At 35.8% G+C, this 21,187-nt stretch overlaps 1 protein-coding gene across 5 annotated transcripts in view; it reads left to right on the forward strand.

Moving 5' to 3' along the window:
* Positions 1 to 21,187, forward strand: part of gig (tuberin) — a 143,836-nt gene that overhangs the window by 80,303 nt on the left and 42,346 nt on the right. For 3 of the 5 annotated variants that reach the window (XM_068348007.1, XM_068348005.1, XM_068348004.1), the window contains exons 13-19: positions 3,159 to 3,317; positions 4,384 to 4,502; positions 9,817 to 9,963; positions 11,352 to 11,538; positions 11,913 to 12,109; positions 12,322 to 12,390; positions 17,975 to 18,043. In XM_068348007.1, the coding sequence (XP_068204108.1) occupies positions 3,159 to 3,317; positions 4,384 to 4,502; positions 9,817 to 9,963; positions 11,352 to 11,538; positions 11,913 to 12,109; positions 12,322 to 12,390; positions 17,975 to 18,043 (947 nt within the window). The remainder of the gene's footprint in view (positions 1 to 3,158; positions 3,318 to 4,383; positions 4,503 to 9,816; positions 9,964 to 11,351; positions 11,539 to 11,912; positions 12,110 to 12,321; positions 12,391 to 17,974; positions 18,044 to 21,187) is intronic. The other 2 variants (XM_068348008.1, XM_068348009.1) reach the window with 2 other exon arrangements.

The raw sequence follows: 21,187 nt of genomic DNA on the forward strand, positions 1-21,187 counted from the left end.
TTTGCACAATTGAAGAAGAAACAGGCCAAATGTGTTTCTAAAATTAGTGCAATTGAATAAGAAACAGACTTTGTGTGTTTCTCAAAAGTAGATTTGCAATCAAGAATCACATCTAAAATCTTAAAAGTTTCATATAGAAAAAGAAGCATATCAATGCAGAGATCTGGATGTTGAGGAATCACTGTCTTTGACTTACTTACAATTATACTTTGATTTTTGTTAAGGTTCAGCTTCATGCCCCATAATTTGCACCATGCACCAATTTTAGTTAGATCTCTATTTAGGGATTTAATGACTATTAAATTGATACAAAGAGAGTAGCATCGTCTGCATATGCAACAAGCATGTTTTCTAGGTCAAACCACATGTGTATATAATATGAAAAGTAATAGGCCAAAAATGCTACCCTGAGGAAAACCAGATATCACATTCCTATACTGACTATTTTGTGTATCAAAAACTCTTTGCAATCTATTCCTCAAGTTCAATAATGGTCCTAAGAAAAGACCGACCTACTCGCAACTGTTTTAGTTTGAAAATAGGAGAGGAAAAAATTGAAGGAGCACATTGTACCTGTAGGTTGTAGGAGTCTTTGTCAGCGCCTGCTAGAAAGTGCGAGTGGGATCCCGGAATAGTTATCCTTGAAGGGCCTTGATCCTTGGCAGTTACTTATCAGTAGAAGAGGAATCTTGTTTGTGGGTTCTTCTACTATTACCCTATGATGTCTGCTCCCCTCTGTGGAAACTGGGCTGCAGCCCTTGTACCAATGCATTCCGTAAGGGATGTACTGTGCATTCTCTAGATTCCCCTGTGTGGCAAAGTGGGATACAACTGTATTCTCATTCCTCAGGATTTTGAATGGCTCATGGAGCAGCTGAATGTTGCCTCAAGAAGATTTTGTTCCTAACATTTAACTGGATCAAGTCTGTGTACTTCTTCGTCCTTCGGTTTAACAAAATTTGAGTATAAGTGCAGCATGTGGCTGTGACTGCCCAACATTCAAACCTTGTGTAGTTTGTACGCTGGCCATAGAAGTAGCTTCTGTGGCCATGGATTCGGGAATGGGGTGGGTGTCTGCTAATAGCCCAGGAATCACAATTCTATCTCTCACTAAAGTGTAAGGAATTCCATTGCTCAGAGGAAGTCAGAATAACCATACTAAGCAGCCCTTAAGGTAGTTGTCTGGAATTCTCTAAAGTTGGAAGCTGAAGAGGAGGGCCAATCATCCTGCAACAGGGTTAGCTAGTTTGATCTCATAAAAGATATGATAGTGAAAGTGGTTGTGTGAGCACTTATACCTCGTACCAAAATGTATTCACTGGGAGAGCGACTTCGCTGATACGAAACTATTCCCACGAGTATTAGGAGGGAATGTTGAGATCATCTTCAAATATTGGTACATTCTCGATGCTACTGAGAACAAATACTGCCCCTCCTGGTATGAATCTGGAATGTACAGCTCCTGGTACGTATCATTCCACTTGGTACGTACTGTTCTTACAGTATTATGTACCCTCCTCATTCAAGTGGGAAGTTGATCGGAGACAATTTCGGACATTTATTTTATCGTCGTTACTGATCTTTATTTTATGCAGTATTCTGTATTCAATACTTCTTATATGCAATTTATTTCATTATTTCCTTTCCTCACTGGGCAATTTTTCCATGTTGGAGCCCTGGGGCTTATAGCATCCTGCTTTTCCAACTGGAGTAGTAGCTCAGGTAGTAATAATAATGATAATAGTGGCTTGAACAGTGCTTTTTCCTTTCGCTCTCAACCTGTCCTTCCAGGTTGAGGGATAGGGAAAGGTAAGGCAGAATAGATCATAGAATTCAGTCCTTCCTGAAGCTCCTATGAGCAAGGATGTGCCTTTCAAGATGTTGAGCAACACACAGACAACGTTTCAGACCTGCTCACTGATATCGCCTGTGAGCTACCAGAGCTTGCTCGCTACTGGCAGGTAACTAGGGTGACACGAGGGCTTTTGATAAGTTTTACAGACTCCTAAAGTCTACTCTTATGAATTGAATAGTCAGTGGGAACTGGAAATTGTTCATTGGTCTCCCTGCTTGGTTCCCAGGACAGACACGACTAACAGCTTATGGTTCTTCACAAATGTGAAGACTGCTCTGTATCCATTCATTGGAAGGACACATACCCTCAGGTTCATTCTCCCTGTCCATCTGGAGGCTTTTCCTGTTGCATCTTTTGGAAAAGTAGCTACCAGTTCAAAGCTCTGTGCTTCAGGCTGGCTACTATGAAGTCCCCAAGTGAGCACTTTCAATTGCCAATTTCTACTCTCCTACAGGGGAATAAGATAGCATCAAGATAGATAGACTTTCTTCCTCATGTCTCAATATTCAGGTTAAGATATATAGGAGAAAGTTCTTTAGGAATCCCAGACAGAGGCTCGAATATCTTAGCATGACTGCTACCTGAGGCCTCCCTGTAAACAATCATAGCAACCGTGTTAATGGTTTATTCTCGACCTTCTGGATTAATAAAGAAAACACCTTTCAGGACTTACTTTGTCAACAAGAAGGCTAGTTTTGCAAAGTTGCCTCTCCAGCTATTGCTCCTATAGTTCCTGAAACTTTACTGTTAATAACCAGCATCTGGTTGGGTGGTAACAGGAATATGAGGCTATCTTCTCGGGTAGCTACATGGCAAACTTCTGTCCACAGAGAGGAGGACATTTTATTTTGGGGGGACTTTAATTTAATGAAGATAGAGGTGGTTTTAAATAGAAAATTAGCCTTCCCCTAAAGTGGAATAAATTATAGTATAGGGTGCCTTTTTGTTGGTAATTGTTAGTTCCTTAATTTTGGTTAATAGAATTTTGCAAAACTGGCTTGCAGGGTGTTTAATGGCTATTTAGCCAGGTTGTAAGAAATCATAAGAAATTTATGAAATAAGAATGGCAGAACATTGAATTGATATTTCAAAAAGCCCTTAATTTACTGCTGTGAACAAGAAAAGATTTAATTTTATGAATAAGAAAACCACTCATAATATTTACTATTAACTTTTTTTGAGACTATAAATGCTTTAAAATATGTAGCAGCTGTTTTTTTACTTGATTTATTTCAGTTTTTTAACCTTTAAAAGTATAGATTACACGTATTTTAAATTAGTCAATATTTATTTTTAATTCCAGTTATTACTTCAGACACTGCAAATGAAGAGAGCAGTTTAGGATCAAAAGACTCTACGATTGTAATCTCAGATCAGTCGGCAGTGTCCAAGGTTGAAGTGACTCATCTATCTCTTATTCAGGCAGCTATGACAGTTATCGTGGCTATGAATAAAGAAAAAGGTTTGTTTAGATTTTATATTTCTTAATTGATTGAGAATAATTCTTAAATGCTTCTATACCAAAATTATTCTACTAGTTGAAAATTTGGCTTGCATTTTATGAATAATTTCTAGTGGCTCTTGGAAAATATGTTCTCCATTTCCTGAAAATTTTTAGATCTTACTTTGTCTTGTACAGTATGGCTTCACAAAAGTAGACGGGCTATTTTTTTTCAAATTACACACATTTCCCTTGTAAGTGCGTTACTATGAATTTGCTTACCCAGATCCATATCATTTTGAAGACTAAGGTCTCTAGAAAATAGTGGGAGTATTAATAGTAGTTATTATTGTTATTGTTGCTGCTGCCTTTATATCATAATGGTTTGTATTTTGCATCCTGTTGATAAGCTGCATAAAAGTATCATGTTTATTGATAAAGGTTCATAGTTTTTGTTATAATTAATCAATGTGTGTAATAATGAAGGTCTAGAGATTTTAAGGTTAATCTCAGCCTATTAAGGAAGGCTGAGAGTTTATGATCAATCTGTATATTATAATAATGAATGACTTGGACTTTTTGCAAAGATTAATAATTGTCTAATATAGTTTTTATTGTTAATGTTTATGATAATTTGGGAAATTTTCATTGTAATTAATTTATGAAGTTTTGATTTTGGTAAATCTATGTGACGTTAATGATAGTGCTAGAAAACGGAATCTGGAAAAATATTTTTTTGAAGATTGGTGCATTTTAAAAGTTGTGGATGAAACATTAGATGTATTTCTGTGATGATCATGGCAGAATGTTTTCTTTTATTTCTATGTTACTCTTACTTTATAATTTGGTGGGAGAAATTTTGGAGATTTTTCATATCTAATGAATATTATTGTGTTTAGTGTTGTGTTATGATTATTGTACAAAGGATGAAGTTGCAAAGTAACAAATTTTGGTTTTCTTAGTCTGCATAAAGTTTTCTCTATAATGGTAGTATTCCAGTCTACTGTACTGTACTGTAATAAAAATATATACTGTAAATACATACTGTATTTTAAATTGCTCATAGATTTTTTATGCTATCTTTCAGATTGGGATGTGCTTCGTCTCATTCTTGAGAGAGTTCCTCAGGTCCTACAGAATAGAGCCCTCATTTTGTCACGTGACGGCAACAACATTAATTATTTTGCACTAGCTCTGTGTGCCTTAGTAAGTTTTGTTCAATTTTATTGTAAGTCTGCTAGGGATTAGCAACAGCAATGCAGCTTTCATGATGCACTCTTTTTATTGCTGTATGGTCTTTAAATTGTTTCTTGAAAACACCCTTTTTTTCCTTTCATCTAACTTGCTGTATTTTATGTCCATATCTTTCCAACTGCATCTGGACTAAGTGAAAATGAGCAACACTTCTATGCAGTGATTCACATTGAGGCATCTTGCGCTAATGCCAAGTGCATAATTATACAATACATCTACATCATTTTCTGAATAGGCTAACTAGAGGATACATCATGATAAGCTGGCCTAGTTCACATGCTTTCTAGTCTAAACTCTGCTCCCAGCAGTTGTAAGGTGTGAGTAATATCATTGTAGGTGCTAGTACTTCTTAAGGGGTAGGCTTCAAAACACATTTTCCCCCACATGTGCATTGCATAAGCCCTTTAGGAAGCTGTAGTAATCAGTATGTGGGATCGAAGTTTAATGAGATGGATTCTTTGAAGAATCAATAAGATGAAGAGTATGAGGATGACATCCTTTTTAAAGTTTTGCTTGAAACTACATTATTGCAGATTTTTTTCCAGAGAAATTTAATCAGGCTACTACCGATTCTGCCTAATCTTTGATAATGAATCTTGCTTCTGACATGATCCAGACTTAAAATGATATTAACTTAAATTTTTAGAATTTTTGAGGCTAAATTCAGTAAAATAATTTAATAGATTTAAAGAAAATGGACTTGTGCAGTCATGTTGTTGTTGAAGTTAGTTTTCAATCAAATTGATGGACTGTTTATAAAAAGGGATGATTAATTATAGAATTTTCAACAGAAAAGTTTAATTTGCTATACAGTAACCAATAATTGATGTCAATACAAGATGAGTGTTAAAGATAGAGTATTTAGGTTGATAAGCCAAAGAGGAGATGGCTGTAGGTTAAAGTGTGGGTAATGTATGAGAATTGAAATTCCCCTTTTTTTTGTTCTCCAGTAGAAGTTTTATCTTGCCTCATTGGAGAAAAGTTTGCCTGCCACCCTGATCTTAGCTAGACAGTATACTTCTATAAGGAAGTTGATGAAGCTAATTTTATACATACGTACATATACCAAGGCACTTCCCCCAATTTTGTGAGAGAGGCAAGAGAGCGTGCTAGAAATAGAAATGAATGGCGAGCAATTGTGACGCAGTTCCGGTAGGCCCTGCTGCTTCCTCTGGTGCCTTGGATGACCACGGAGGTAGCAGCAGTAGGGGATTCAGCATTATGAAGCTTCATCTGTGGTGGATATCGGGGGAGGGTGGGCTGTGGCACCCTAGCAGTACCAGCCGAACTCAGTTGAGTCCCTTGTCAGGCTGGGAGGAGCGTAGAGAGGAGAGGTCCCCTTTTTTTGTTTCATTTGTTTGATGTCGGCTAATTTTTATAGATATAAAAAAATTGGACACTATACCTGTGAGGTAGAAAAAAATGCAAATTTTTCTTGATAGTGGTCCTCTAAAGGAAATGGAAAAGGAAATTTCTCCTTGACACTAATCCTTTTAACTTAAGCTAAGCCAATTTTTCTGCCTCTCCTGGCTATAGTATATTTATTGTTTTCTTATGCTGAAGTCATCCTGTATTGCAAAAGAGTAACTTAAATTATTTCCATGAACCCTCAAATAGAATAAAAATCTAAGATTCTTTGGGTTTGAGTTTGTCTTCCCATATCAAGCATGTCTAAGCCAATATTGTTTACCATACAATGCCAGGTGTCATACCCATCTATTATGAACTGGACATTTAGGGGGAAGACAGTTGGATTGAGGAATAGTGCGAGTTGTGTAAAGTGAACCACCGGTAACTATTGAAACTATAGATTCTATTACTAATAGTCAGGGTCCAAAACTAAAAATTCCATTGGGGTGGTAGTTTTTCTGCCAAAATTATGAAATTTTCTATCTTGGGAGATTTTGACATGACAAATCCATTGCAACATGGTGCCAAAGCGAAAAATGAACAGAAATGGCTCAAAATGGCGTCCATTTAAAGATGGCCGCCATTTCGTACCATTTCTGCGAAGATAACAATATTTTGTCCATTTCATTGAACAAAATTTTCTGTTTTTACTGTTTGGGACTAAACGAGTCTATTTCAAGTAATTTTATTGATTTTATGAATTTGTGTAGTCTTAAATTCAAGATGGCCACTAAAATGTATACGTTAACATTGCCCTTTATTTTTTGAATTTCTACATTTTTTGTTTAAATATTCACAAAATCAAACTGATTATTCATTTTACAGGACAACGTTTATGATGTTTTCATATAAATTATATTAGTATAGATAGTTTGGGGTAATAATATGTTCTCATTTCAGCAATAGGTTGTGAAATAACTGCATCGTAGAAGTATAATAACTAGGGATATGGCGTCATCGGCCAAGCGCCCAGCACGGTTTGATTATGAGCAGAAGTGCTTTGTTTGTCAAAATGATAAGAAGGACCCAAAGACAAAGTTTAGGAAAAATAAGCCTGTTTCTGATGTTACAAATATTCAAGACATAAAATCACAATGTGAACTCTGGAAAAACAAGGTAGAGAGGCCAGCCTGCATAACAGCGGCGTTGGCTATACTAGATGATATCTTTCAGGAAACTGATCATCCCAAGCTAGTATGGCACCGTGAATGTAGGCCTAATTTCATGAGCAAACTTAAACTCGACCGTTTTTCTGTACTATTCAGTGCTGCAATGAAGAAAATGAAAAGTCCCACTTTTTCTAACTTATTTGAAGTGGACCAAACAGGCTCTCAGCAAAATAAAGTTGTAAATGCAAACAGAGGTGTGCTACAGCGTCTCTGTGTAGCATATGAAGCTGGAAGGCCAGTAGATCTGCAACATATCGCAAAGCATGAAATGATGTCTGTCCCCATTGCACTGTTTTATACAGATAAGACCATGAGGAAAGGAAACAAGTCAGATCTAGTCAACAACATTTGTGAAACTGCAAAAGTTCAGCCTTCCCAAATTGTTCCCCAAATAGACCCCACTTCTTCACAGCATGTTGTTGATGGGATGGCGTATGTCTACAGGGTTTCAACTAAATCGATTAGTACATTCGGAGAATTTGCTACAGAGTACTGCAAGGGGGTATATAAGTTTCCAAGCACAAGGATAGACATTGTGATGGACCGCTATGATGGAACTTCCATCAAAGATGACACACGAAGTGCTAGGGCCTCTAAATCCAAAGACAAACAAGGAAAAAGAAAACAAAAACGCAAAGCGGTGCCAAAAGTAATTTCCCCAGAAGTAAACCTGCCTCAAGGTGACAACTTCAAAAGCTTTTTGAGCATAAATGATAACAAGATTGCTCTGCAGCAGCTCCTTGGTGATACTCTCATCAAAAATGCACCTCAAGATAAGATTATTGTTGTCTCTGGGGCATTTGAAGACCCCATGGATGTCCGTTCATCCTCTTTGGGCATACAGTTAGATAGCATGGAGTCTGACCATGAGGAAGCAGATACCCGTATGGTATTAAGCATAGTCAATTCAACCGCGGAACATATTGTGGTAGTGTCACAGGATACTGATGTATTTGTGATTCTTCTTGCCAACTACAAACATTTTGGAAATAGGAAAGTGTATTTACAGCAGCAGATTGGAAAAGAACAAAAGATCACAGACATCAAATTTGTGGTAGAAGGAATCATAAGCCAAGGCATGGATCCTATATCTATCCCCCTTCTTCACTCTTTAACTGGATGTGATACCACGAGTTATATATATGGCATTGGCAAATCAACTGCATGGAATACTTTTAAGGATTTCCACAATCTTCTGGACAATACTAACCTTAAAAGCCCATCTGAAATTGACTACAAGCACGTTGAAGTCTTCATGTGCAGATTGTACAAAGACAACCAGTCATCATCGTTGGACGCCATGCGAGTTAAGAGTATATTGACTACCAATCGCCCAGAAGAAATACCCCCTACTAGTGATGCAGCTCGGCTGCACATCTCTCGTGCCTTCCTTCAAGCGCATGTATGGCAAAATGCTACTGAGCCTGTACTTGAAATGAAAACAAATGCTCTGATCTCCGTGGGGTTCAACTTAGATAGTGAGAAACAGAAATTGATACCAGTTATGATGACAAATCATCCCATTCCAGACGCTGTCATTGAAATGGTGTCATGTAATTGTAAAACTGGCTGCCAATCAAACAAGTGCAGTTGTTTCAAATCTAAACTTCAATGTACAATCCTTTGTCATAAGAGATCCAAAGAAGACCAGCCATGCATAAATAATTTTGTCTAGTTTGTTTTAGCAGTTGTGGACAGTTTAAAAAATTAGCAAATGTTTTATGTTAAAAGTGAATTAAGTTTTAACTTTTGAGCCTGTGTGCACTTTTGTTTAAGTTTATCATCAGTTGCACCTGCATTAGCCGCCCGCAGCTAGACTACTTTTTGATACCTAGTTCAACATAATATCGTATACCATGTGAAGTAGTACCAGTTAAAATAAAATATATTCATTACATATAACTATATGTTATTAAAAACTACTAATTGTGATGCTGCAATCTGTGTAACATTGTTCAAAATTAGTACTGATGTTTCCATATCATTTGTGAAAAATTGCAATCAATGGAGACAATTCCGTAAATTACAGAGATAGTCTAAACCCTCTGTTTTGGCGGCCATCTTGGATTTAAGGCAACAAGAATGTGTTCATTCAATTAAATCATTAAAAATGAACTCACTGAGGTATACATATTAAGTGTAGATCACTTTGTTCAGTCAAACTGACAAAATATGTTTATCTATACAGATATTACACGAAATGGCAGCCATCTTGAAACAGATGCCATTTTGATCCATTTCCGGTCATTTCTCGCTTTGGCACCATGCTGCAATGGATTTATCATATCAAAATACCCCTAGATATGAATTTTCATAATTTTGGCAGGAAAACTACCACCCCCAATTAAAAAATCACTTTTATGAGATTTGGAACCTGACTATAAAATTCCCTTAGAAATTCAGTCTACTTCTAGTATTCTTCCTGGTCAAAATATAAGAAAATCTAATTATTTATTGATTGTAGCATACATGCAAAGATAATATTTACAATAATGAATGTCTTATGATATAGAAAAAAATTCACTGAAATATGGTACACTGCTAAGATAGGTATGGCTTAAATCTTGCTGATGTGATAATTGCAATCAATTTATATTGCATATGATTTATATAGAAATTTAAGTAGAATTTCACACATGCTTGTCTAAACAAAATCTCCCAAGTAACTTTATTTATTTTTGTTTCAGGTTACTGATAAGAATTTAGGTTTGCCGGAGTCCTTGCGTAATACCCCAGCAAAATTTACAAGGACTGATTTTCAAAGTTATGTTTTTCCTGTTCTTGGAAATTTAGCTTCTTACCACAAGTATTTGGAGGCTCCCGTTCAGCAGAAGGTAAGAGTGAGGAAGGTTTCAAAAGTAACTTTTTGTATGTGGCTCAATATATCTATCACAAGGAAGTCATTATTGTAAAACTGTGCCTACCAGATCTGAATATTGTAAATGCTACACATTTTTGGAGCCTATTATATAGTTACAAATGCTTGCACAAAGTTTAGCAAGGTCTGCTGGGCACAGAATTTCAGTCCTAATGAGCTCTGGGACTAAAGGAAAATGATCACCCAGTTGATTGGGACCAACTTGAGTATCCCATTTTTTGGAAAGAAAAACTTGTGAAACCGTAATAGTACACTCTGGGAAAAATAATCTTTTAGCACCACCTTCCTCATTGACTCAAATGCCAATTTCACCATTTTAGCCAAAAAGAAAGTTTTCTGGCCTGGTACTGTTATTCCCAGCATAGAAGCATCCAGCAAACTGTGGTCTAGAAGAAAAATTCCAGCATCTGATAGTGTTTCTGCAAAGGTATTGAGAGTAGATTAGTATGACATTAGAATATCCTTCTTGGTTAGCTTGAGATTTGCCCTAAGAGATGGATCTTTATCTTGAAACTGGAACCTGTAGCTACCCACTTAAGCACGAGGTTAAGGAGTAGGGTAATGTATTGTCAGATGTGTAAGGAAAGAGAAGGTGGGTAAAGATTATGCCTGGCTATTTAACATACTGTATGTATGTATTAAAAAGAACCATACATAAAGAAGGATCTAACATCAAACTGTCAGTGTAACCCTTAAAAAAGATCTTATAACACTAATTAATGGTTGGATTAGTTCAATGAGTTGCTGTTGCAAGGACCAATTGTCTGGCTGATTGATATTACTTGACATTCTTTGCAGTTTCTCTTTCTCCTTTAAAGTATCCTCAGCTCTCATGGGTCTATCCATTCAGCCATCTATCTTTCTGAACTTGACCAATCTCCAATTTCAATTTCATTTTATGAATGCTCTTGTGTGAGTCTTTTGATAGCTTAGAAATGTGACTCGCTGTTGTCATTAAACTGCTGTATTGTAAGCCTGCCATGTCAATCAGTATACCTCATATGGTGTACTGTAGGCATTACTAAAGGGTCTTTACAGTGCCCTTCATCCTCTAGCGGCATCCATTTTTTAGCCTTTTATTTTATCTCTGTTACTGCTTCCATCAGGCTGTTCGGCCTCTTAACTTTACAACGCAACTGTAGTTTCCTTCCAGTTTTACCTCGGAGCTAAATGGCTTCCTTGGTCTCAGGTCTGTGTCCTATGGCCTAAATTCTATAGATTAAACCCATTTATTAAAGTGGTGATTAGGCTTTAAATGAAGTTCATTTAAGGATATATAAATGTTGAGTTGCTAAGTTTTGTAATGAAATGACTTTGGGTGAACTTTTTCCTCTTTCTTTGCAGGTCATCAAATGCTTAGAGTTAGGAGTACTAAGTCGCTGTGCTGGTCCTCTGTGTGTTAGTGCTCTTACTCTATGCGTACTAGAGATGAGAGACTCTATGATCAAGCTGCTGCGTGAGGTTATGTTGAATCTCTCCAAAATTACTGCAACAGTCCAAAATGCACAACCGATTTTGGAGTTTTTGTCAAGTGAGCTCAAATTTGTTGAGGCATAAGTAAATGAAAATTTACTATTACTTATTAAGAAAAATAGTTTTAAACTATTTTTTTCAGCCTGAGATTCTGTTATGAAGACATTTTTTTTTCTTATTTCAAGATTATGGCAGTTTTGTAATGTATTTATTAATTGTGGATTATTGACATGCACACTGCAATTGCAATAAAGTGCTGTAGATATTTATAGTTTGATTAATTACATTTTGTATATTTTAAGGTTTTTAAGGCCTTGTTTGCTTTATTTTGAAAATTCTGTGCCATTTTTGTTTGGCCATTAAAATATTCATGAAATGATGAAAAATCATTCTATATTTGACTTAATTATGATATTTGTTCTTTCTTTTCAGCTTTACTCCACCTACCAAAAGTGTATGCTAGCTTTGTGTCAGACCAGTACATGTCCATCTTTGCTATTGCCATCCCCTACACAAACCCATTCAAGTTTAACCATTATATTGTATCATTGGCATATCACGTGATTGCTATGTGGTTTTTGAAGTGCCGCTTGCCTTTCAGAAGACACTTTGTTCCTTTCATTTCCAAGGTATGTATCGAGTTATGTTTATCCATCCCACTTAGAGAAATACCTGAAAATATTTCATGGTCTCTCCCTTTTAAGAAACGATCTGTTCATCTACATATTTTTATGATTTAAAATATGAGAATTTTGCTTAACTTAGATTTTTAACAATTTAATGGATCTTATAATGTTTGCTAAGTATATTGATGCACTTGTTTATCTTCATACTTTGGCAGAATCTGAATATGATACTAGCTAATGAGGAGGTAGCAACTAGGAGGCGGAGTGCAAGCGTTAGCGATCAGGTAAATAAAACATCTTTGCTTTTCTAAATTCTAAAGCTTTTGACCAAGTTGAATCATTAGGATAATAAGCTGTTCACCCAGCCTTATCTACTTGTAATCTGTGTTGTATTTCGGTGTTACTCCCTAATGTATACTGTCTCTCCTTTTATTAAAAGTCCACCTTAAATGGCATGAAACATTGCATTTATGAAAGTAAATCTGGTGAAACAGAAGTAAACATCCATTTTGTTAAGTTTATTTACTCACTAATGGTAAGTATATTGACTACTGTTGTGCGTAATAGAATTAATAAGAAAGAATTCTGCTTTGACTATATGTCATAATTTTTTGAGATATTAATTAGAATAAAACTACTATATATTGATTTCTTGTTTCTAAGCTGTTGTATAGAATTTCATGTGCTCAAACATTTAAATCCTAGTAATTTACTTAGTTTGCTTCAGAATCAGATTTTGCCCAAGGTCTCTTAATTCTTGTAAATGAATATGATATAAAATAATTCATTATCATGCAAGATAGGGGGCAGTTTTAGATAATGTCATACATGCATACATAATGTGAATGAGTGAATGCATGTATGTATATGTTTGATTAAATGTTTAATTTTGATTTATTTGTAAATGAGTGAATCCATGTAGGTATGTTTGATTGAATGTTTGATTTTAAATTATTTGTGAATGAATGAATGCATGTATGTATATGTTTGATCGAATGTTTAGTTTTCATTTATTTGTGAATGAATGAATATCAGATTATTTCTTGTGGTGGCATGAACGTTTCTGCTATCACTCATCATACCCTTTTTGGATATTATAAAACCATCCTTTTGATAAGCGAGGAAGGAATTGTAAAAACATGCATCTCTTTCCTCCATTACTAGTAGTCGATCTTTACCCTTGATTTTACATTGTTTAATTTTGAGACAAAAATTGAAACTTCTTCCAATTTGAGTTATAACCCACTACCTTCTGATACTGTACTGTACTTAGTTTATATGATGGGTCTGTGACATGAAAATTGTTTCTTAGGGTGTACGTCAATAGCTTTTTTTTCTTTTGGAACTTAATTTTTTTTAAATGTACAGTAGGGTCCCGAATTATGCGAGAATTTGGTCGATTAATGACCTCGTGTAAATGGAAAATCGCGAATTTCGAAACACACAACAGAAATAATTCCATTGCGGCCATGGCAACCAGCAATTTGCCTATTCAAATGTGTTTACTACCCATTTCCAATACTTTCTTTGTACTATACTGTATTTCTTTATAATATCAAATTGTTCTTGTAAATAAATAAAACATTTAATATACTTTAAAGTTCTAATAACTTGAAAAATGGTTAAAATTACAACCAGGATAGGTGTAAACACCATATATTTCCCGTTATAACACAACCCAAAATACAGACAAATTTTAATGTTTGTCATATCTATTGTATAATACAACTGGTGAATAGCAAAACCATCACTCTATAGACTAGCTTGTTGTATGATTGAAAATCCAGAATTATCAAAATAAAGGCGATTTTATATCATGCGTTTCCTAAACACGCTAAAAAGCACAATGGAAAACGACAACCAATGTTTTGTTTACGTTTATCTCTGATCACAACGAAGAAACAGACGCATTTATACATCTGTGTTTTTGAATTGACAGCAATTTTACCAAGTATAGATTATATGTTGAATTTGTTATTACCAATGTTCTAATTATTTTTTATTAGAACTTTCAAATAAATGAAATGAATGCCATTTATGAAATGTTTTTCTTTATGATGCCGCCTGAAACGGAAACCTTCCATTTGTTTACGCTCCATCTTCGATCATAATAAACAAACGAATGCATTAAACACACATGATCTAAGTCATAACTAATGATATTACAAACATTTAGTAAACATTATGTTATTACAAATATTTTACTTACCGTATCCATATAAATTCCTAAATTTGTAGCAAAGCTGGAAATTTTTTTTCCTTATGCGTTTAATCCACAATAGCAAACTGCCGCTAATGACAGAGTGATAACTTACGATAATTCTAAACTGTTACGAAAGATAATTGTCCTTTCCATATCCAAAAACTTTTCCTAACTTCAGTTATAAGTCAACTTGTACCCACCTCAATTATGGATCCATATGCAAAAAAGGTAAAAGAAGAAAGTACTAGGCCTATTTTTAAAGTCACCGAACAATTAGGTTACCGCTATAACGTTCGATGTGAGAGAGAGAGAGAGAGAGAGAGAGAGAGAGAGAGAGAGAGAGAGAGAGAGAGAGAGAGAGAAAGTTTTTAAAGTCACCGAACAATTAGGTTACCGCTATAACGTTCGATGTGAGAGAGAGAGAGAGAGAGAGAGAGAGAGAGAGAGAGAGAGAGAGAGAGAGAGAGAGATGGTTTTAAAGTACTGTACTAAACAATAAATATGATAGGTTATAACACATTGGTGTTTATATAATATTAACTGTATAGATGGTTTGAATAAGTTAAGAAATGGTGTAAACAATTCTTTGTTATTGTATTCGCGCGGAAGCTAGACATCAGCTGATGTGATCACAGCCAAAAGTAAAACAAAAATAATTTAGCAATACTCGATTTTTAAAACACACCCGAAATTTAACAACATAAGTACATGTTTTATTACAGCGCAATTGACATTTAAAGAGTAAAAATTTTCTGGAATAGAATGGCGTTTCCTAAAACATAGTGGTTTGCGGACGAAATCGGTTACCGTATTTTAAGCTATGATTGAAATTGATGTATACACGGTATAATTTTTTCGTTTTGTATTTAATTGACACTTCAAGAAAACCGATTTTGATTTCTTCATCTATTTGTAAGTATTGTATAACGAGAGAGAGAGAGAGAGAGAGAGAGAGAGAGAGAGAGAGAGAGAGAGAGAGAGAGAGAGAATCAGCTGTTGTAATTGAATGTCGTGTTTTTGTTTCGTGTACCCCCTGAAGCGAGGAATTGATCGCCACAACTAACAATATTCATGTTAATTTCATTCTTAAACTCAAGTTGCCATATGTGAACTATGGTTTTATTTTTTACGGAGAGAGAGAGAGAGAGAGAGAGAGAGAGAGAGAGAGAGAGAGAGAGAGAGAGAGAGAGAGAGAGATTTCTGCCATCAAATCTCTCTCTCTCTCTCTCTCTCTCTCTCTAGATTTTATTTTACCGTCTACTCTACAAAACCAATGTTTGCAAATCAAATGTATACTGTTTAAAATATGACAAAATATTGACGACTCGTTACTGAAGTTTAAGCTATTCACTGCCGATAAACGAACCCAGTCTACTCGTGAAAACCTTGAACGCCCAGAGGGAAAAATAAGGCTTTTAAATATACTGTACTAAACAAAAATAATGCTTTAATATATACTGTACTAAACAAAAATAATGCTTTAATATACCATCATTAACACTACCATTACAATTATCGTAAGGTTGGAGAAAGATAAAGATTGCCGAGAACGTAACCACATTTCTGTTTACATTTTGTCAGCTGGACTCGCACAGTTAACAGTTGATTTCATTGTTGAAGTGGAATTTTATCCTTAAATAGGCTATTCATTATGAAATTATGTTAATGAAATGTAATGTTAATATTGTTTTGTAACATTTATTATAAATCACCGTATTTAGGGCTACCAATATACTTAAAATGACAATAGATTTGATACATTTTGTAGTGCTTGACTCGCGAACTTTGAACAGCCTCGCGGATACAGAAAATTTATTTTTGAAAAATAGCGATCGCGGAAAAGGGGAATCGTGTAATTCGAACACGCTTAATTCGGGACCCTACTGTATATTCTAGTATTATGTTAGATGTCAATGTCATGTGTATCTGCCATTTGTTAGATTTGGCAAGATTATGGAAGAGCTTTTTTTTTTTTTTTTAATCCAAAATCTCTCTCATTTTCATTTCCCAGTTTTTTGCTAACTGACGTATTAAATGATTTTGCACAAGTGTATTATTAATGAATGAAAAATAAAAGAAAATATTAAAAATTTAATATTTTGCTGTGAGAATTAAATTATTTTGGCTTTAGAAAATAATTCTATGTTGAATATTCTTGAAAAGATTAACAAAATGTTATCCCTATGAAATCCACAGTATTGGTTTGTATTGCCCTGTGTTTTGTTGAGACAGAAAGCTCTAAATTAAGAATAGTTTTCCTTAAAAGATGAGATATAAATAATCTTTAAAATTTTTGTGTTTCTACTTTTTAATTATAAATAAGATATTTGAATTGAACATTTGAAATAATCCTATGCTCTTGTTTCAAGCATGAGCTTAATGACAAGAAAAAGCAGAAACTTAGTTTTTCCTTGATTTTAATTCAGCCCATCTGCTTGTTTAATCCTTCTCATCACTGAGTGTGGATCGTTAGCATTTGTTGATAATCGTCTTCTGTTTTTTACTTTGGTCTGGTTGTTGAACAATTATTCCAGAACCGAGACAATTTTTGCTAAGTGATTGTCATAATGAGAAGTACCTGTATGAAGATAGGAGAGTTAGTGGTAAAGCCCATAAGAGATGTGACTTTTCAGATGATCAGGTTCCAGTCTGTGTTCCTTTTCTCTCTCCCTCTCATCATCTTACTCCAAAACTTCACCCATTCCTGTTTCTTTTTCATGCTTCCAGTTTTCTCCTTTAATTCCCTTTAGGTTCAAGCTACTATACAGCAGAACATTTTATGTTAAGGAAATTGGTTAGATATTTAGATTATCACATTTTAGTCTGATACTATCTGTATTATTTATTGTTGCAACCTCCCTTTTATGAATAGGATTGTGCCCAATAATTTGTATGCCATAAACCCAGGGTTACCATCAGGTATCAATAAAACTGGTAACTTGGCAGAGGCAGCCAAGTTCACTCTATGCCCATTAATTCTTAACTTTCCATTGGCTGTGCTGTTATTTTGGGGAAAACTTACATCTGCTGATGTCTATTTTGATATACTGTACAGTTGTCTCTGCATTATGGTAAGAGAGGTCTCTTATCTCTTTTTAGGAATCTAATCTATGAGTAGGTTACTCTGGGTTAGTTAGATGTTTTAAGATATACTTCTCTGTAAAGAAAATTTGTAATAATCCACACCTGGTGGTGAAAAGGTGTAAACAGGCAGACCAGCTAGTTAAAATCCAAGAAAATCTGTCTTGCCCTTTTTCTGTTGTTGAGCAAATAACATGAATATCGGCCAAGTATTGAAATAAATTATATCATGAAAAATTGCTTGATTTAAAAACTTATTAATATTTACACATACTGTACTATAAATAATTAATTTTGAGTTATGGAATAAACTTATTTCATATACTATATGTAGAACTAAACAGGTATTTCACAAGGTTGCTTGTGATAACTGGTTGATTTAGACATTTCCTAAATAAGGAAGTCTAGCGTTGAATAGATATTCTTCAAGAAATGCGTATATAAGTGATGAAAGGACACATTTTCTTCAAGAAATACAAACGTAAGTAATAATACAGTAGTTTCAAGGTGTTTATCAGCAACAGGTTATATTTATATTTTTTCTATTCAAGTAGATAATTACTTTTGTCACTAAAAATTTACAGGCCATACTCCTTGCCACAGCAAGAATGACTCGGTCTATGTCGTTTTCCCACAGACGACTAGAGGAAATGGTAAAGAAAGAAAGGCATATACTTTATATAGTTGTGCACTGTATTGGTTGATTTGTGAATTGAATTGGTTGATTCGTGATTTACTTCTATTGATATTAAAGTTCCTGAGTTAGTGGCTATAAAAATGCATTTCCATCTATTTCACTTTTATTTTATTATTACAGTATTCTCAGTATTGTAATATACGGTTGTTATTATCGTTATAGTCAGTATAGTATTATGATCATTAATGTTTGTCATACATGGATGGAGTGAAGACAGCTCTGGGTGATAGGAGGATAGATGTGAGAGAGGCAAGAGAGCGTGCTAGAAATAGGAATGAATGGCGAGTGATTGTGACGCAGTTCCGGTAGGCTGTGCTGCTTCCTCCGGTGCCTTAGATGACCACGGAGGTAGCAGCAGTTGGGGATTCAGCATTATATAGCTTCATCTGTGGTGGATAACGGGGGAGGGTGGGCTGTGGCACCCTAGCAGTACCAGCTGAACTCGGTTGAGTCCCTTGTCAGTCTGGGAGGAACATAGAGAGTACAGGTCCCCTTTTTGTGTTTGTTTCATTTTTTTTATATCGGCTAACCCCCAAAATTGGGGGATGTGCCTTGGTATATGTATGTATGTATGTGTCATACATGCAGTATACCTCCTTTTATTTAAAATAGTAACTGAAATTTTAGGACATTTTTATATAGAGATTAGTATTAATATTTTGTTTTCAATATTTAACTTAGCTGGTGATTATAATAGCTGCAACTCTGTTGCTCGACAGAAAAACTCTACGGAAAAATTCGCCAGCGATCGCTACACAGGTAGGGGGTGTACTCAACAGCGCCATCTGTCGTTCAGATACCCAGTACTCATTGTAAACAAAGAACCCAATTTTCTCTCTGTCGGGCTACCGGCAAGACCTACTAATTCGCTGTTGCTAACTGGATTTGTTTTCACAACTATTTGGTGAAGTACACTATTCTAGTTTTGAGCTTTCGCTATGCAGGTGTTTTATCTTCATCTTAAAACTTGAACTCGTTTTGGATAGATTTAATTATGGTGACAAAGAGAGTATGGACTTTCTTTCACTTTTAAATGGCCGACCCTTCCCTTAGACGGAAGTGTGTTTAGGCTTTTAGTAATTATCTTATCACTTTATAGATTTTCCTCTATATATTTTATATCTCTCCGCCTTTATTAGGCCTCTTCGATTAACTTTCCATTTTTCATAAACATATTAAAATAAATTTTAATGCTTTGTTTATATAGACCTTTCCTGATAGTAGGCGGTCCTAACTTGGAAACCGAAGTTAATCAACGTTGAGCCCTTTATATCATCTTTAGCTTTTAAAGAGCTAAGGATTTAAAACTTTTTAAATGTAATATTTTATGAAAGAATTTCTTTGATAGTCTTCGTACTGTTTTCAAAGATGAACTAACGTTTAGTTTTTTATGCTTCGCAGTTGTTGACGTTCAGGACGTTCAACATGCGCTCTATCGTTACGATAGAAAGAGAGTGTATCACGGTTTCACTTTGCAGTAAGAGTAAATCGATTCTGACGTTTTGTTCATTCTTTCTTAGCTTAAATGTTTTAAATTCTAATTTAAAGGAACTTTTTATTTGAAAAACCTTTCAGTTTTTTCCTTTAGTCAAATAACATGTTTTTTTTGACGATATATAATTGGGCTCTTCTCTTAGGTGCGAAATCAAGAGAGAAAGAGAGAGAGAGATAGAGACGGAGGGAGAGAGAGGAGAGAAAACGTTCCGTTCAAGCGGGTAACGTTGTTCTCGTGTTACTCACGTCCCTAGTCGCTGTACGGGAAGGAAGGATAAAACGTTTTTAGGTTTTTATTCTCGTCCCCAGGCTATGTGCGGTGAGAGATTGAAAACGTAGTTATATGAACTAGTGTTTAGTCTCTTTCCCAGCCACTGATTTTTCTTTTTATCTTAAAATATGTTTTCTGTTTTTTGCTGGTATTATGAGCTTGCATTATACGACTAATTTCGCAATTACTACCTTTTAATGAAGGGTAGAATTGCGTGTTTCAGGTAGAAATAAGTGCAAAACAGAAAATCGAAGTGATAAAGTGATATGCGCAAAGTGTTACAGTGTTGCGTCCGAGGCGCAAAGTGTTACAGTGTTGCGTCCGAGGCGCAAAGTGTTACAGTGTTGCGTCCGAGGCGCAAAGTGTTACAGTGTTGCGTCCGAGGCGCAAAGTGTTACAGTGTTGCGTCCGAGGGTTTGTCTGTTCGTGCCTGTCGTTCACCTAGTCCGGGACCTCTTACAAGCTCCCAAGCCCAGGGGAGAAGTAATGTCAAACGACTTATGGGTTCGAGAGGCCTTGACCAACGAACAGACGTTTTCCCTCTATGGTATCGGGTGTATCTTACCAAGATCTCCCCTACCATAAGACGAGAGAGACGTTGTTTCTCCTCGCCATCCGTAGGCTTTTCGCATAAGAAACCTGTCACAAGGTTTCGAAGCCCTTAAGCGAAAGTCAGTCCTTTCAGGACAGGTCCAGCGTCCTGGTTACAGCCATTAGGACAGCTCTGACCCTATGCAGTCATCGGATAACTGCTCGCCGCCTAACAAAAGCGTAACACAGACTCCGAGAGTCTTTTTTTGTAGGGAAAGTGTTGCGGTCACAGACGTTACCCTCGTCTATTACCACAACCATTTCCGTTGATCCTTAAGGGGTTGTATGGCAAAACATGCAGTATATGCTTGCCTCCCTTATGGAAGACTATTCTGCCGATTAGTCCGTTGAGTCTAGCCGTTTATCTCATCGATATCCTGGCTTTCAGCCAACCTAACGTTCCTTTGTGCTTACTGTTGACGTTGGCGTAGCTTAGTCACGTCAGTCAGGTGGTTTAGAACCACACTCGATGCGGTCTCGTGTGGTTTTTCAGCCGCATTTGGACGTTAGGCCACTGGCTGATGCTCCTGTTGACGTTCAAGACGTTCACTAACAATCGGAGTTGACTTGTTTTGACGCTGTGCGTCAACCTCCGCATTCTAGAGTTGTTTTGACTGCTCAGTCTAGGCAGTCAAAGCAGTCTCGAGTGGACGCTGTGCGTCCTCACGCACCTGTTGTGGTTGACAGTTCAGTTGTTGACAGTTCACAGACTGTCAAGCAGTTACATGACGTTGCGTTCTGGTC

Source organism: Palaemon carinicauda, chromosome 24 (genome assembly GCF_036898095.1).
Source record: "Palaemon carinicauda isolate YSFRI2023 chromosome 24, ASM3689809v2, whole genome shotgun sequence".
Taxonomy (NCBI): Eukaryota; Metazoa; Arthropoda; class Malacostraca; order Decapoda; family Palaemonidae; genus Palaemon; species Palaemon carinicauda.